The 19,159-nt window shown below is 36.9% G+C and overlaps 1 protein-coding gene across 3 annotated transcripts; it reads right to left on the bottom strand.

Annotated features, from left to right (window-relative positions):
• Positions 1-1,755: 1,755 nt before the first annotated feature.
• On the bottom strand, positions 1,756-5,033 carry LOC124403802 (scrapie-responsive protein 1-like). 3 transcript variants are annotated; one of them, XM_046877588.1, is made up of 3 exons: positions 4,967-5,033; positions 3,447-3,685; positions 1,756-2,612 (listed from the first exon to the last, which is right to left on the bottom strand). In XM_046877588.1, exons 1-3 carry the CDS (start codon positions 4,970-4,972, stop codon positions 2,546-2,548), a joined length of 312 nt encoding a protein of 103 aa, XP_046733544.1. In that variant the 5' UTR covers positions 4,973-5,033; the 3' UTR covers positions 1,756-2,545. The 3 variants fall into 3 exon arrangements, with proteins under 3 accessions (XP_046733544.1, XP_046733550.1, XP_046733538.1); XM_046877594.1 differs by having other exon boundaries at positions 4,869-5,007; XM_046877582.1 differs by having other exon boundaries at positions 4,916-5,007.
• Positions 5,034-19,159: the final 14,126 nt, after the last annotated feature.

The raw sequence follows: 19,159 nt of genomic DNA, 5'->3' as shown, positions 1-19,159 counted from the left end.
TTATCGTTTATTTATATTATTGTTACTTACTTTTTTAATAAGCTTTTTTTTATGTTAACATGCTTTTTTATGTAATTTGGAAGACGCACATTTACAGATATCTACAGTGATTTATACAACTGAGTAGTTGAAGGTTGCTTGCCCAAGGGCCCAGCACTGCTGGTATGTAAACTAGCCACCTTCTGATCAGAAAATGTGCTACACATGACATTGCATAGATAGTGAGGTTACAGTGTACCCTTTTTTATGATTACTTGATATTGCTCTTATTAAAGGTAAACAGAGAAATTCATTCTTCAATTTTAAGAGCTAGGGTTAAGTGTCTTGCATGGGCCCAACAATGCAGCTTGGCGATGCTGGGACTTAAACCCTCGACTTTAACCATCGAAATTCCAGAAATGTGAAATTTAAGCTCACAATTGTACAAAATTTAAGGTTGTTGTACTATTAATTATTATGCTACAGTAGTACAAATAATAGGAAAAAATGTATAGATTTATGATGTTCCTCCCTTAAAAATTATCCAAAAGAGAAAATGTCAAGTCAAGTCAAGTTTATTTGTATCGCACTTTTCACAACAGACATTGTCTCAAAGCAGCTTTACAGAAACCAACAGTCAAGGTGAATGGTGTGTATTTATCCCTGATAAGCAGCCATGGTGACTGTGACAAGGAAAAACTCCCATAGATGTTATGAGGAAGAGACCTTGAGAGGAACCAGACTCAAAAGGGGAACCCATCCTCATTTGGGTGACATCAAGAGTGTGATTATAGTCTTTAAACAATACGGAACACTGGAGAGTGAGAACGAACATGAGCACTGGAGTATAAGATTGTTTTATTAATTTACTTATTATTAAGTAATGTCCTTTCTACCGTCTTTTACATTCATAATGGTTATAAAACTAGGAGCTACTGAGCAACTTATAAAATAGCTCAACATTTGCAATCATCACAGATCCAACACCAGCTTCTCCATGCCAGAGCCTTTAAACATGAACATGAAGTGGGATCCAATTGGCACTGATATGTCTCTAGATGGTTCAGGATGTTTGCAGGGTCGGCATCTACTTCTGTAAAGGTCCACAATTTTCATAAGGTGGGACGTGACTGGGGGCTGGAGCAACCTCGGGATGCCTCGGGATGGGTGGCTGAATGATGAAAATGCTGAATAAATATTGGTTTGCTAAAACATAAAGGTGTTTGGTTATTTGAAAAGTGTTTTCTTTAGATAGGCTGGCTAATGTATTTAGAAACCTGACTTTCCAGTCATCTTTGCTTCTTTCCCAAACCCCCAATGATGGAGGTGCACCATGCAATTGATCTAGAAGACCCAAATCTGTTCCAGTTTGCCAAGTGATTGTATTGGATGTTTTTTGCATTAACATTACATTTTTCCTTCAGTTGAACTAGGAAGTCCAAACCTGTTTCAGAATGATAGTGCCCTTGTGCACAAAGTAAGATCCATGTAGATATGGTTTACATTGTCTGCCGTGGAAAATCTTGAGTAGTCTGCTATGACCTCAACCCTAATGAACACCATCAGGATGAACGTGAACGCTGACTGTACCCCAGGCCTCCTCAGCTCACCTACATAAGTACCCGACTTTACTAATGTCATTGCAGCTGAACGAATCTCCACACAAACCTCCACAAGCACACTCCAAAATCTAGTGGAACATCCTCCCAGAAGAGTGGAGGTCATTATAAAAGTGAATGGGGACTAAGTGTGGAATGGGATGTTCATAAAAGCACATACAAATTTTATGGTCAGGTGTCCATAACCTTTTCTAAATATAGGGTATATTATTTTTGTATTGCAAATTCACAGATCTCCAGATTCTATCCTAACATTTAGGATATTCTGTGCTTGTGTGCTGGTTGTCAGAAAGCTTTCAGCTGAAACAAATCATTTTAAAAAATCCCCCCAAATAGCATTTCAGGGTAAAGCAAACAAGGCAGGAAGCTTATGTTCTTTGGCAGATTATGAGGCATCTTTAGAGAGAAATCAGATCTTATCAAGGTATGTTTTATGTTAATGTCCTTCACTCGAAAAACATAATTGGAAATCAGTCACAACCTTTAAAACTACATTGTCCAATATCTGACAGACCCCATATCCCCATGCCTATAGCCTATAGCACTGTCCATAATTTACATCATTTAAATGGATCGTAGAAACTGTTTTAATGGTATTTTCTGTAAAGTCTCCATGTTTGAATTCACATGAGATTCCAGAACCCTATAAAGGCAGAGTGGCATAAACCTATCCACCAGTTTAGTGCTCAAAACAACACAAAACATCATATATCATTATATAAACAATATGCTACTTATCACAGTGGCATGTTGGGTGAGACAGGGTATAGATTGATCATATGTGTTAGATCAGGTTTAGTATAAATAATATACGTCCAGAATGGGATACTCTGCCCTAAAAATGTACTGTGCTGTAACTAGATATTAGCACAGAATGTTATTCCGCTGCTTTAAAGTTTGGTCCTGAAGAGATTTTTTTCAATCGCTCCCACAATCTTTCAGTCCGATCAGGGTCCAGTTTCAGACGTTTCGCACGGGATCACTACGGAGATTTTCGATCCAAAAAAGACTGCCCTGTAGCAAAAACAACATGGGTTTGGTTCAAGATTATTTGTGAAAGAAAAATATTTAGGCAGAACTGACACAATGGTATTTTATTGATATAATTGTATAAACCTAGAAATTAATTTCAGATCACAGCATTGCAATGAAATTATTTCTCTTATTATTATTAGCTATTTCGATTTTTTTGTTAATCATTTTTTTTTTATACTACTTGGACAAAAGTATTGGAAAGCCTGACTTTTCCAACCGTATGTGTTTCTTCCACAAACTTTTACCACAGAATTGAAGACACACAATTGTAAAGGACATCTTTGAATGCAGTATCATTACATTTTCCCCTCACTTGAACTAAGACACCCAAACCTGTTCCAGTATGACAATGCCCCTGTGCACAAAGCTAGCTCCATGAATTTACTGTACATGAGTTGGAGTGGAAGATCATGAGTGACCTGAAATAGAGCTCAGACCCTATTGAACACCTTTGGGATGATTTGGAACATTGACTGCACCCCAGTACCTGACTTTACCAACACCCATTTGGATAAATGAATCTCACACAAGCACACTCTAAAATCTAGTAGAACATCTTCCCAGAAGAATGGAGGTTATTATAACAGCAAATATTATTGAGGTTGTCTGCAGAGCACAGTGTGCTTTTCACCCCAGCCAAAAATGCGAAGCAGAAGTATAAGCCATTGTTTCATCCTCTTTATGTGTCCCCAACGTCCTGATGCCTACAATGGTTTTCTGTGTTCAACACCAAATTCCATGACTCATGATCCCTGTCACTCAGCATTTGAGTCCCAGCAAATACTTCACTTAGTGGCAAAACTGTGCAATTACCTGGGGCAGCAGAGCAGCTCGAGAGGGTAACAGTAACACACTATGTCACAATCGTTGCCCTCCCAATAATGGTTTTGTAACGAGTCAATGGGTCTCATCCTCTCCAGTCCAAGGTCATTGCACTTTCTGTCTCTCAAAGTCTTTTTGTAGCAGGACAAGCGTTTTGACGGAATCGACTGTCCCATATCTAACCCCAGCAGGAGAATGACTGTGATGATTAATACTTTCATTTTGTAATTCTGGAAAAAAGAAAAGTAAATCCAGTATAAGCACATACATTCATCAGAAGAGACAGATGTGCAAAAGTTGGTGAATTGTTGAAACCTTCCATCATTCCATCAAATGTACATTATCATCGTGTGCTTGGTAATATTGTAAACAGCCGCTACGATATTTCCTCTCCACTGCTTCTCTTTTTCTACCCATCCAAGGCTTCCAGAGATCCAGTAATTTGCCACCTCATAAAGAGTTGGACCTTCAAAAAGTAGGATCCAAAACCATCTAGAGATGTACCAGCTCCAGTAATTTTACACTTCATTGTGATTTTGGATATTGGATTTTGGATTTAAAAACCCTTTTAATTAATACTCAAAATAAAATTCTACATATGCTGTTTCTCCATCAATGAACATTTAAATCTCTGGCATAGGGGAGTTGGTGCTGAATCTAAAATGACCTCAGATGTTGAGGTAATTTATGATTTGTTTAGGAGGTTCCTGGTTCCACAACTCCAGCTGACTGTATAAGACTGTAAAAAGGACATTACTAATATCAAATATTCTGGTGGTCATGATATTTCCAACTTTCCGGTGTTTGTAATGTTTTCATTATTTATAATTACACTCTTGATGTCACCCAAATGAGGACACGTTTCCCGTTTTGAGTCTGGTTCCTCACGAGATATCTTCCTCATACCATCTAAGGGATTTTTTCACCCCAGATTCGCTCATCAGGGATAAACTCACAAATTTAAATAAAGGTAAATTTTGTTTTATAATTCTTACATTCTGTAAAGTTACTTTGAGACAATGTCCATTGTGAAAATCGCTTTAGAAATAAAATTGAATTGAATTAAATTCACAAATCTTCATAGTTTAATGAACATTATTACGAATGATGAGTCCTAGGAAATCTATAGTTTTATAGTGACGGATTTGTGATATCAAACATTCACCACGAGGATATAAGTGTTACAGAGAAACAGAAATACGATTGAAACATGATACGACTGGCTAAAACTCTCCAGAAATTAACTTACAGAATAAATTTACAGAAATTTTACTTCAGAAATCATACTCATAAGAAAGCAATCACAGCTTTAGCTTCACTGGGAACGAGTCTATTTGAATCACAGCATGAATAGAAAAGCTGATCTAAAAATAATCACATTTAACCAAATGATAATAATAATATTCAACAAACCTGATCTTTTTATTCACCCTGCAATGTAAAATTTAGTGCCAGCTCACCTGTGTGGTGTGTGTGTGTGTGTGTGTGTGTGTGTGTGTGTGTTTGCTCACTCGCATAGAGTGCTGTAATGTGGATGAGTCTGGTTCCAAGATTTACACAGTGAGCTCCTTATACCAGTCCTCTCTGTGACAGGCTCTCTCTCTCTCTCTCTCTCTCTCTCTCTCTCTCTCTCTCTCTCTCTCTCTCTCTCTCTCTCTCTTTCTCTCTCTCCAACTCTCTCTCTCTCTCCAACTCTCTCTCTCTCTTTCTCTCTCTCTCTCTAACTCTCTCTCTCAGGCACCAGTAGATCTAACCACACCCCCACATAAACTATATGTAAAAACAATATTGTACCCCTGACTTTTCCAGCCAGTTGTGATTCTTTCCCAAACTGTTCTCACAAAGCTGGAGATGCACAATCAGTTAGGTCTTTGAAAGCAAAAGTATTGAATGTTCTCTTCACCTAAACAACACCTCTGTGAACAAAGCCAGCCCCATGAAGATATGGTTTATGCCTAATGAGCAAACTAGTGGCAACAGTGGCAAGGAAAAACTCTCTGAGATGTTATAATGAAGAAACCTTAAAGGGGAACCAGACTCAAAGGTGTACAGTGATTGGTGCTTGAATTCAGATGCATGTAAACTGCGGTCCTGAGCCTATTGTAGTAGACTGTTGATATTAATTACAGTCCAGAGCTATCCTTATAGTTCTTCAGTTGCTCAGTAACTTCATGGACCTTTAGGCTGTTTATGTGCAACCTGCACAGAGTGGTCTCCAGTAGAAGAGAACTCCATCCAGATGTAGAGCTTCGGGATGAAACTGTTGGATTTGAAAAAGGATGGCATTTTTAACTTGACAGAAAGAGAGAGACAGAAAGAGAGAGGTGTTTACAGAGATGGTAAGCCTGATGTGTGAGAAAGGAGGAGACACTGATGCTCATCTCTTACATTTAAGATTACAGTTCTATTAAAACCTCCAGTCTCACTGCACTAGAAATAAAAAAGCACCAATATCAAGTACTGACACCATTATGATTTAAAGTCAAATTCCCATTTACCTAATAGTGAATAAAGCCACACGATCCACAGTGTATGGTTTACACTGATACCCTCTCTTTAGACACGTCAGTGTAACTACGTGGGCTTTTGTGCTTTATTGAGGCACGAGCCCAATTATGACTGAATGCTGCCACTGCAATACAGATCTGCATGTCAATGCAGCGAATTCACTTTGCTCACCTACTTCATGTGTTCATTACACACTCGTCTGTATACAGTGTGTAAGCCAGCGCTGAACAAAGTCTTGCTGTAAACTGCTTTAGTGTTCAGACAGCTTTGTGACCTTGTAAAGGAGGTCTAGTTTAAAGTTAAATTCACTCATTCACGGAGAGGATTACATCACAATGTATATACTCATACTGCTTTGTTTATGTGTGTTTCTTTGAGTCAACAAATGTACTAATATTTGGGGAATGAAGCCAAATATGATGCAAGCAGACAGACAGACTGCTGCTTTAATAAGGGAACACAGGTGCAAAGGATATAAATAAATAAAACCTACATCTAATTAACCACCGTGTCGTATAATGCCGGTGGACATGAAGTTACCTTTACTGACAGATGATCTAATGACAGCACACCATCATTTCTTAGGGAATCGCTTAAAACTTATTTCATTTGGAGTTCATTTAAAGGAGACCAAACACACACACAGTTTTGACCAATCTCATGTTAATCTTTAGTATCTATAGAGTAGTATTGCTTCCTTTATATCTCACAATAGTCTTTAGTTTGATGAGATTTTTATATATATATATATATATATATATATATATATATATATATATATATATATATATATATATATATATACACATATATGATCCGGAATCGTATCCCGAATCTGAAATCATCAAGAACAGCAGCAACAATGATGTTCCTATAGGGTAAATACTGTACAAGGTTCTCCTTCCCTCACATCCAAAAACACACCTCTTCGGAGACGTTCTTCTCGAATGAGTCCTGTGCCGCACTGATGCTGATGATTTCTAACCGAATGAAGCACAGTGATGGACATGATCTCGCTCTGTTCTGGTTTCTGTGCGAACGCTCTCTCGGTAGAAACACCCAGACATGCAGGGCCTTAATTGGAAAAAAAAAATCCAGAAACATATACAAATCTGGAAGGCGTGTATTTGACACATTAATACTCCACCATACATCCAAATTGTTTTTTGAAACCATGTTTAGCATGGGTTTCAGTGTAGATCACAGTGTAAATAACTCTGCTGTAAATGGACATTTGGTGCAACCCAGATAAGGATGGGTTTCCTCTTGAGTTCGGTTCCTCTCAAGGTTTCTTCCTTATGCCATCTCAGGGAGTTTTTCCCTCACCACAGTCACCACCGGCTCGTTCATCAGGGACAAATGTACACTTATAAAGAACATATTCACTTTTAATCACCACATTATTTGTGTAAAGCTGCTTTGAGACAATGTTCATACAATGTTCATCTGATGGCTACATACTGCCTCTGGGTATGATTTTCCAAACAACAGCAAGTCTTATATGTGTATCATTGCCAGTTTCTTTATGCATGGATTGGGCAGTCTTTTAAACACTATCTGAAAAAAAGTACTAAGACACCTGACTTTTCCAGCCATATGTGGTTCTTCCCCAAACTGTTACCACAAAGATGGAGGTCCACGATTCCATAGAATGCCTTTGGATGACTAGCATTAAATTTTCCCTTCACTTGAACCATGAGACCCAAACCTGTTCCACCACAAAGCTAGCTCGCTCCATGACATGGGTTAAAGTGGAATTTTTCTTCATCATCAAGCTTTTATTTAGTTATCTTTTGTTGGTAACCATAACTCAGTTTTATGTCAGGCGGCATTATAATTTTTTTTCTTCAATCTCTTACACACATATTCCCCCTATTTAAGCAGCAGTCTGGTAGTCTGCTTGCATCATATTTGGCTTTATCCACCAAACAGTACATTTGTTAACACTATAATAGCACCCTTGTGGTGAATGAGCACAAATCTCCACAAGCACACTCCAAAATCTAGTGGAACAACATCTCAGTAGAGTGGAGGTTATTATAACAGCATATTGGAACTAAATGTGAAATGAGATGTTCAGCACACAATCCTATGGTCAGGTGTCCACAAACATTTGTCCATATAGTGTATATATATATATATAATTTAAATAAGTAAATGTAATAAAAAAATGTGTTTTTCTTCAAACTTGGACAGACAGCTGAAACTCACACACACGGGAGCAGCAGCGCAAACACACCGAGGTCCAGCGCATTTCAAGCTGTAAATGTTGCATTTGAAGCCTCAATGCCTCCAGTTTATTTTCAGAAGCTAAATCTGGCATATCATGTGGCTGGCTGCTTCTCCTAGAGTCTCAGAAAGTGGCACACACACACACACACACACATATTGGCAGGCATTGGCATACATTTTTTCATGAAGCAACCTCAGGCATAGAGATGACTGCAAACATGTTGGCAACAGGTATAAGGATAATGTTATTTGTACATAAGATTATGAGATTAAATTCAGGTTCAGGAACCTGGGTTAGGTTTCTAAAATAGCAGCGTTAGCATAGAGGCTTTCATGTTTTGTCCTGGTACCGGTACTGGTACCGCATGCTGCCGCTGCCAACGAGGTCATTTTATCAGCTTAGTTCTTACCTGTCATATTAGTTATTAATGTCTGAAGAATTAGTAAATGTCCCAGAAGAATACATACTTTACAGTATACTAACATTTGGACAATCCAAATAAAATGTATGGCTAAAAAGAACAATTTAATGTGTAAAATAAAGCACATATTAATATTAACATTGGTTAACAGGTGCAGAACAGCTAGCGTCCCTGAGCAGCAACGTTGTTCCTACGTGCCTCAAGACAACGATCATCGTCCCCGTGCCAAAGAAGTCTACAGCCTCAATGATTGTCCCGTCGCACTCACACCCATCGTGAGGAAGTGCTTCGAGAGGCTCGTCATAAGGCACATCAATACCCAGCTTCCACCCACACTGGACCCCATGCAGTTCGCGTATTGTCCAAACCGTTCCACTGATGAGGCCATCAACACGACCCTCCATCTGTCCCTCACCCACCTGGACAACTAGGACACTTACGTACGAATGCTGTTTATAGACTTCACTTCATCATTTAACACAATCATCCCTCATCACCTGATTGAGAAGTTGAGCCAAATGGGTCTGAACATCTCCCTCTGCAACTGGATTGTGGACTTCCTGATTGGGAGACCTCAGTCAGTCCAAATCGGGAACAGCATCTCCAGCACCAACACACTGAGCACTGGGGCCCCTCAGGGGTGTGTGCTAAGCCCACTGCTGTTCACTCTGCATAAGACAACGAGCAAATTGACACTGACAGCGGTATGAGCATGAAATTTGAACCTTTGGACAAAACTCTTTGAACAATATAGATGAGGAAGTGACAGTTTCTTTTTCCACTGCACTCTTTAGATGGAGAAAAAGTAAGACCTTCATTTGCACCACTATCTGAAGGTAGTTGAACAGCATTGTGTTGAAAATCTAACAATGAAAGAAAATGTAATCACATGAAAGACAAAGATATGTAGTGAATTTTCATTAAAATTGGCTGAACCTTTGGATCCTGAGGATAATCAGTGATATTGTACATTGGTGCTGGGCTCTTTTTTGTCTTTAAGAGAGGCGTAACAGAAAGAACGGTTGCATTGTAATCGTTCTATTGCTTAGAAAATGGCCAATATTTATATAATTAACAAACAAAATACAGAAATTAAATACAGGAATCATATTATGAGCTATACATAAAACAAACACACGTTTATGTATTAGAATTGTTTATTTCCAGTTCTAGTGCTTCATCCAGTTACTGAATCTTTAATATAATGACGGAAGGAGGTGGAGGGAGATTGTTTTGTTTGGGTTTTTTTTGCCATGATCATCATCTTTGCCACTATTTTATTTTTTCAATCATCTGTACCAGAGATTCCGGACAAGACTCAAGAACAAACCTCGCTGCATTACAGATTGTTCATGCATAAAAGATTTGATTTCATAGGTTTGGAAAGTGAGACTGAAAGTGAATATGCAAACAAATTATACTGATTGGCCACAAGACTGAAAACCACTGAAGCAAATGAGTGATTATTTTGTTACAATGGAAGCTGTCAATCTAAATGAATTGGTGAAAATAGTCAACGATGAGCAGAACATCTCCAAAAGTTCAGGTTTTGTGGGGACCTTTTTTAAGGATGCAGTTGTTCGTTCAAAATTAGTCTAAGTAAGTATAAACAGTGAACCGCTGATAAGATTATGACACTGCCTCAAAAAGTCAGATGCATTGAGGCCCCACCTTACAACAGGCCTCAAAGCATCTGCTGACAAATCAGAGCTGTTCTGGAAGCACAGGGTTACCTTCAAAATGTCAGACCGGAGGTTGATGATTTTGTTTTTATTTGTATTGATTGGGTTCATCTCCTTCCAAGGTTAAGCTCCGCACTTGCACACCAGTGACCTGTTCCAAAAAGATGTTCTGGGCTGAAATTGAAACAGGAACGCATTTGACGAGAAGTCGGAACTGATATAGTGCTAACGCTAACGGTTGGCTGCTGGCGTGACTATTTTAGACTTTTTAAAGCGTATAATGCGTGCACCTTGCATTTGTCAAATGTTCTGCTGACAGGTGTCTGATTTGTCTATTATGTTTAACTGCTTATTGGTTAAAGTGGGTAAAACTAATAGTTTCATCTTTTGCCTGCTGCAGAAGTTGATACGCGATTCGTGCTGTCATTAATAAAGTAGTCAAACTGCCAGTCTTTTTAAAAGTGGTGGTTCGTAACATAATTTTATTTTATGTAGGAGGTGGTAGTTGATTGGTTAAGATGTTAGACTACTGATCAGAAGGTTGTAAGTTCCAACCCCAGCACCACCAAACTTCTTCTGCTGGACTCTTGAGCAAGGCCCTTAACACTCAACTGCTGTGTTGTATAAATGTAACATATGTATTGTAATATTGGGATAATTATAAGTCACTTATAATTATAAAACTGTTTCAACTCAGCAGCGCCCTCTGCTGTTTATTTAAAGTAAATGATTTGACTTTTAAAGATAGAAATATAGTTTGCACATTAATTGTAGTACTGTAATTTTACATACAAGCAGGAAAACATTATCTACAACCAATAAGTGTATTTTAAGCATAAACAATGATGCTTAAAACCAAGCGTTTTATAATGAGTGTAATATATTGGGTTTGATATTAGGTATAAAAAGCTCCAATCTAGGTTCCACATGAACAGCCTAAAGATCCATGAAGTTTCTGATCAATTCAAGAACTTTGGGGATTAACTGTAATTAATATGAACAGTCTACGAATTTGGTTCAGGAACCTGCAAGAAACTGCAATGTTACATCATACAACAACTTGATATGATTGTGTGATGGTCAGGGTTGCACATACTTTAGGGCATATAGTGGCATGAGAAATTAATGTTAAAATAGATGTAAGTGAACCATTTATGTTTGATAAAATTAACACGAATAATATAGCAATTTTGTATGACATCATATAAAAGGGTGTGGTCAGTATTCATGAGGTTATAATGGAATCTTTAAACCAACTTTAAACCGTTTATAATACATTTTAAACAGAAAACCAGTATGAATGGTTAATATCGGTGAAAACGTTTAAGGGCTGGAAATAGTACAATATATTTAATGTGAAATTTTATTTACATTCTAGAAACACTTTTGCTCAGTGCCAGTCAAACAGATGGAAACGAGACACCAGCATGTTCCTTCCTTCCAAACAAGGTGAAATTACTGTGTGAAGATTTACTTTGGCTAAACAAATCTATAAATGTACAAATGTTTCAATTGATTTTCCTAGAAATTTTCCATTATCATGAATTTACACACATCCAGACAGATGTTCTTCACTAGTTGAAGATTTCTTGATTCCCTTGTGATCCAGATGTTCATCCCAGAGCGCTTCAATAGGATTTAGGTGCAGTGTCTGGGCAGGTCATTCCATCTTAATAACATACACTACAGCTCATTGTCTTGTCTGATGGTGACGTCTGATCTAAACCGCAGTCCAGACGGAATCTCACAGTATTGAGGTATTGAATGGGAGCCATGTTGGTTCAGGATTTCTAAGTCCTCAACCTTTCCTGCTCCAAAACAACCCTAAACCAGTAAACATCCACCGCCATGTAAATGATTTCAATTAATCAGCAGTCAATTATTGCAAGTAAATTATCTCCAGAGAAAAGCTATTTACGATTTAACCATAATCCAAGACTTTAGCTGGTGTGATCTGTGCGTCACGTGATACAAATTTATAATCTATCAATTTATTGTCATTATTATTATTATTAATAAATGTATTAATATGATTATTATGATTATTATTTTTGTTGTCATTATTATTGCAATTAATTAAATTTGTCTTTATTTATGCCTTATTTTTTCAGATTAAATGCAAAAGATTTTATTGAGAACATTTATTTAATTCTATTACATATAAATTTTTTTTGTCTCAGAAGAAATATACATAAGAAAGCATTTTATCAAATAAAAAAAAAAAATGGTAAAAAAAAACCTGTTGATATTTTTTTTATATTTATATATAAATTGTTCATTTATATATATATATATATATATATATATATATATATATATATATATATATATATATATAATAGGAACAATTTTAATAATAAATACTAGAGTCAGACTTGGGTGTATGGGGTACAGTGATTTATTTATGTGTTTAACACTTAATCATTTTAATTGCTATTATCAGTGTAAAACACTTCATATTCACCACAAAAATATAAATAACTAAAGGATATTATTTCGCATAACAGCTGGGTTTCTTTTCACTGCTGAAATTGTTAAAAGGACTGAGACATTCTGAGAAACCCTGAGTCTCAGTTTCTCAACACTGTCCTTAAAATGTAATAGAAGTTTGAAAAAAACAATTATTTCCTCACAAATCATGATTGCATTATTACCTCTATTCAACACAAGATGGCGCTGTTAGGAAGGGATCACTGGGTTCAAACAGACTCAGGCAACAGAGGCTGTAATTAGAATTGCATAATCTGCACATACAGTTATAGTATTTTAATTGAATGGCATTTGCAGATGGATGTCAGGGGGTGTTGAAAGCAGTGTGCAGCAAATGTTAAATTCATCTCAACGTTAATATTTCAGATCAATAGAATGTCCGGTCCACAAGTGGAAATGTTTAAGTTGTTATTAAGTCTTTTATTTATGGCAAAACAATGCTATGTGTGAGGGTAAAAGTTTGGGCCTCGGGCGCATAGAAACCCACCATGAATCACTGCACTAAATCTGAATGAACTCGTTTCCACGGCGACAGCCGTCACAAAGTGGCCTCTTGAGTTTCATTCTCGTCTGTTTTTTGCTGACAGACGATGCCAAAACACAGCTGCGGTATTTGGGTGTGCTTGAGAGCACCATAAGCTCTCTTGGCTGTTATAGGCCTCTCAGACGAGTCACTCTGTAAAGACGAGACAGACTAAACTATGGCACATTAGCTTGACGCTGCAGAGAAACAAGAAGTCAATGTTTGCGAGCTCCTGATTTACGAGGTAGAGCACCATCTGTGACTGAAGGTGAGCTACAGGTTCGGTTTTAAAGGAGCTTCGATGTGATGGCGGCTACATTCCCACCGGTTGTGCGCTATCAGCAAAGCCCCCCCCCCCTGTGCTTAAGCAGTGCTGAATCACATCAGCTCAGACAGAGGCTCTCTGATGATAGCGTAATCTCACTGCGTAACCAGAGAACCTGTCACCGAACGCTTTCTTCCCTGTCGAGCTTCTGGGAGATTTTTATTCTTGCATGGAGCAGCATGGATTATCCACGAGGTGTCTTTTGTCAGGATGATGGTGTTAGTTACCAGATCTAGTGTGCTCATATACTTAACACCTGACTGTTTCACTCTTTGTGTTCTGTCCTGCTCTTTGGTTTATGGTGCTTCCTGGATATTTATGGATATCTGCATGAATATCTGGTGAATATACTCACCGTATAGTCTGGTATAATCCACAGCAATGTACTAGAGACCTTCAAAATCCTGTCCTATTATTATGATTTATTTATTATTTATTATTATGAAGATTTTTTTATATTTTTGAAGATTAAATCAGGTTTCCACAATTCTTTCTTTTCTGTGAGACATCATTTTATCTTGTTTTTTTGCTTTTTTTGTTTTGTTTTTCACCTGGAGGTGTTTCGGGCTGTAACAAAAATCACATGACCAGGATTATTGTATTTTATTATTTTTGTAATTATGATTGTGTTCATTATGCATCCCAATGCAGGATTAGTTTATTGTTTTTGTTATGCATCGTACACCCAATTCAAGGGATATGTAGCCTATAGAAAGAGCATTATTACTATTATAATGACGTTTCATATTACTTGCTATTGAAATCTTAATGTTCACATTGTGTTAATTGTATTACTCTGTTGTTTTCTGGGGGAATCAAACAAATAATTAGGCAACGTTAATAATTCAATTCAGTTGAATTCATTTCAAGTTTATTTCTATAGAGCTTTTCACAATGGACACTGTCACAGTGAACTGAAGGAAATGATATTTTAAAAAACTTTATTATTAAAATCAGATTATTACAGACAAATACAGTAATATGAGTAATAATATATATTCAAAATATGTCTCTGGCTTTGTTCAGACGGCCGTGTCTTTTTCATTTTTTTCCTTTTTTTTTTTTACAAATAAAACCTACAAATAAGGATAATTATAAATTTGTATATAACAATTATATATACATTTTACTTTTAATATTAATACAATTTCGAATGCACTTATATTTCTAGGTTTAATTTGTAAAAGAAATTTTAAATGTATTATTTTTTTTTTGAAGCAACAATCCAAAGATTTTTCTGGATCTGGATTGATTCTAGATCTTTATCTTCCATTCTAAACACTGCATCTGCGTGAAAGAGTGACGGCTTGAGGCTTCTTTCAGTCAGATACTGGGAACTGATAAATACTCACATGTCTGGAATCTTAAAATGTTGCTTATCAGTTGTTGAGGTAAATAAAGTGTGTGTGTGTGTGTGTGTGTGTGTGTGTGTGTGTGTGGTGAGGGTAGAAAATAACCCAGACATGACGTTTACTTTTTTAAAAATATATATATATTATAATAAATATATGATTTATTATACACATTTTTTTAAGGAAAACAATGAAGAACAAAAGCCACATTACTGATTCTGAGATTATTTATTATTTGTAAAAAAAAAAAAATTAAATAAAATAAATAAAATAAAATCTATTTGAACGATTGTAGTAACAACAATGAAAAAAGTAAAGGAGGTTTGAATACTTTCCGAATACACTGCATACGCCTCATTACTGAGTTTAAAAAGTGAAAAAAACCAAAATAAACAATGAATAATAAATACTAGAGTCAGTCTGGGGTATATATGAGTTATTTATGTGTTTAAAACAATCTTTTTCATTATTATTATTATTATTATTATTATTATTATTATTATTATTATTATTAGTGTAAGACATTTTAATATTCACCACATAAATAGCTATAAGATGTTATTTGATGTAACAGCTGTGTTTCTCTTCACTGCTGAAATGGTTGAAACCTTCTACATTTTTTAACATGGTCATGTAAATGAAAAAGACTAACGAAAAATATGAAAATCGAAAAACAATCCAAATACCAGCATGTAACACTATGAAATCGTGCACAGCTTCCTACATGTAACAGCCCTACTGAATTTTGAAAAGAAATTATATCGTTTAACCATCGAACCCGAGAAAACGCTCCCACACAGGACAGCACGTTTCAGTCCGCCAACTCTGGGATCAAGAGAGCCATATTTTTTACTTAATGACATCAGTGAGGCTGAGACTGGAGTCCGGATGAAGACGAATCTTCTTTGAATAGTAGCATGTTCTTCATTGCTATTCCAGTTATTAATATCAGAGGAGTGATCCGTGCAGCCGGGTGATGGCTACAGATTTCCAAAACAGCCTATACTTTAGCTCATCCCTCTTCTTTTTCTCTCTATATGCAGGAGTGATGATGATTTGCTTCCAAAATAATACTCTTTCCTTTCATTTTGACCTTAATTCATATTTCAATGTTTCCATGCAAGCTTACATTTACATCAATAGTGTTTCGAAGATGCTCTTTTATCCTCTCAAAGAGGAAGGTCTTTAGACGTCGTTTGAAGATGTTCATTCCAACACCATGGTTCTAGGACAGAGAAGAGTCTGGAAGCATGTCGTCCTTGTACACTGAGAGATGGTGGGACCAGTAGAAAGTTGGTTGAGGATTAGAGAAATGGTGGTGAAGTGTGAGGTGAGATAACTGCTGTGAGGATGAAGAGTATTGGTCCTTGTAATAACCTGTAGGTGAGCATCAATGTTTTAAATCTGATGCAGCAGTTACAGAAGGCCAAGACTGGGAGAACTTGCAAAGACGGTTGAAAACAAGCTGTGCAGCTGAATTCTGGATTCGTACAGAGGTTGAATGTTGTTCAGAGGCAAATTGCGGTAGTTTGGTCTTGAGCTGTCAAGGGACTGTGTTTTCCTTATGTTGTGGGAGGTGGTGGCTTAGTGGTTAAGGCATTGGACTTTGGATTTAATAGTTCAAATCTTAGTCACACCAAGCTGACATTCCTGGGCCCCTAAGCAAGGCCCTTGACCCCATAACTGCTCAGTTGTATGAATGAGGTAAATTCATGTGGCTCTGGATTTAGGGCGTCTGCCAAATTCTGTATATTCTGAAAATCATGAGCATGTTAGGTAAAGGTGCTTTTTTACTTGTCACGTAAAATACAGCAGTGCAATTCTTTCTTTGCATGTTAGGAAGCTGGGGTCAGAGATGACTCACCACTTCTAATACACAAAGTTTTAAGGGCCTTGCTCAAGGGCCCAGAGTGTCAGGTTGACAATACTGGGCTTGAACCCCCCAACCTTCCTTAATCAGTTACCCAGAGCCTTAAACACTAAGATACCACATTTTATTAACATGAGATTAATATTTATCAATGAAGTTATTAATGGGTGGGTGGTGGCTTAGTGGTTATGGCATTGGACTTTGTATCTGAAGTTCATGTGATTAAATCCCAGCCACACCAAGCTGCCACCCCTGGGCCCCTGAGCAAGGCCCTTAACCCCATACCTGCTTAATTGTATGAATTAGATAAATATAAGTCGCTCTGGAAAAGGGCTTCCGCCCAAATGCCATAAATGTAAATGCACTTAGTTTGACGAAATCTACAAATTTCTCCATTATTTTTTTCATGCAAACACAATAATCTTTCTTCGAGCTACAGAATTGCACTAAACATTTCATATATATATATATATATATATATATAGTAAAAATGTTAACATTTGAACAGAATGTTTATATTTACACCCATAAAAACAAGTGTAAAAATTTATTACTTCACAGATTGTCTCAGGTTTGTTGCCATGCAGTGTTTTAATCAACTTGTCTGGTACGTTGTTTCCAAGCTTGTTTTCCAAACCCGATACAATCCTTCTGTTTCTGCAGGAAAAATCCCAGACATCCCTAATGATGTATTTAATCATAAACATGCTCTATTACTTAATAAGGTCCATTATGCAACAAAATACAATGATTTCTCTGTACGATTATTCAAGCTGATAATAATTATAATAATAATAATAATTATAATAATAATAATAACGATGTTTGGAAATAAACGTTTCGGATTGTATGAATTGTAAATACAAGAGTGCGTTTTTTAATTGCAAACTACTGCTTTGGTACGGACATGATCTCCTCCGTCTTCTCTTTTTTCCTTAATGCGTAAAAAACTGGCTTTACACGTTCCTGGAAGTTTTCAGCCAGGAGTTTCTCACATGTTGTTATTTTTATCTGTCTTGTAATGGGCTTTGGCAGACCACCATAAAGTTTACTTTCTAATTTTGTCTGCTCTTGGGGTCGCTTGGCATGCGGCATGCGTTGATGCGCCGTGTGTAGAACACCCCATCATCATCATCATCGCGCTTGGCTGGAAAACAAGGATTTTACAACATCTAGCCCTGAAATTGTTCCCATTTACAAAAACGCTAATACGGCTGTGTTGTTAATCTGCATTACTGACGCCACGCCATGTTGTGTAATGCAATATTTAAATTGGAAAGATTGTCCGCCGGCCAGGCCGACTATATCGACCACCCTCGCCAACATCTAAACAAGGTGCGGCGTTTCTCTCTGAACATGATCAAAACCACTCTGTGGAAAGTTATCAAAGCACTGGGGTGTGGTGGACCTCAATAAGCTGCCTGCAGCCAGCCCACCCAAGAGAGGCCCTAGCGTTGCCAGAGCCTTTCGTGTAACCAATAAACATGAGGTCACGGAGTCCGAAATCAATCTGACACCAACATCCGAAGTCAAAACGTACCTGAGAACGCAGGACTTCAGAAGAGTCCATTTAAAGTTCTTCTCATATCCATGATTAATAATAATTGGCAGACCTGGATCATTCCTGCGCCAAAAAAACTTTTGTTATTCCCAAATTTCTTTCGGAAAATTTCTGCTCTCTGGATTTGATTTTAAATTGAATGTTGGCAAGTAAATTTTAGATACAAATTGTTTTTTTCAGTTTATAACAATTCATTTTTATTACATTACTGCTGATCAAATGGCTGTAAAAAGGTTTCTGTGAAAAGAAAACTCTTCCCCTTCTATCTATCTATCTATCTATCTATCTATCTATCTATCTATCTATCTATCTATCTATCTATCTATCTATCTATCTATCTATCTATCTATCTATCTATATATATCTATCTATTCTTTGAATCTTTAAAACATCTGCCTCCCTCTTTTGTCATTCTCTCTCTCTCTCTCTCTCTCTCTCTGTCTCTGTCTCTATCTCTCTCTTTCTCTCTCTAACACACACACACACACACACACACACACACACACACACACACACACACACACATCTCTCTCTCTCTCTCTAACACACACACACACACACACACACACACACACACACAATCTCTCTCTCTCTCTCTCTCTCTCGCTCTCTCTCGCTCTGCTTATTTGCATATTTGAATTACCAATAAAGTACATTGCAAAATAAAATACTAATAAATAAAAATTCAATACATATATGTCAAGGATAATAAAATAAGTACAATAATAAGATCTTTTAA

The sequence above is a fragment of the Silurus meridionalis genome, chromosome 2 (assembly GCF_014805685.1).
Source record: "Silurus meridionalis isolate SWU-2019-XX chromosome 2, ASM1480568v1, whole genome shotgun sequence".
Lineage (NCBI taxonomy): Eukaryota > Metazoa > Chordata > Actinopteri > Siluriformes > Siluridae > Silurus > Silurus meridionalis.
This window is presented reverse-complemented; position numbering and strand designations above follow the sequence as displayed.

What these genes read in the sequence shown, in the direction of transcription:
- LOC124403802 (XM_046877582.1), bottom strand. Translation starts at nt 4,972, where the DNA reads ATGCGAGTGAGCAAACACACACACACACACACACACACACACACACAC. An exon ending in CACACACACACACCACACAG is followed by an intron (nt 3,686 to 4,915) that starts GTGAGCTGGCAC and finishes TCTTTTTTCCAG; the next exon opens with AATTACAAAATGAAAGTATT. An exon ending in GAGCTGCTCTGCTGCCCCAG is followed by an intron (nt 2,613 to 3,446) that starts GTAATTGCACAG and finishes TTTTTGCTACAG; the next exon opens with GGCAGTCTTTTTTGGATCGA.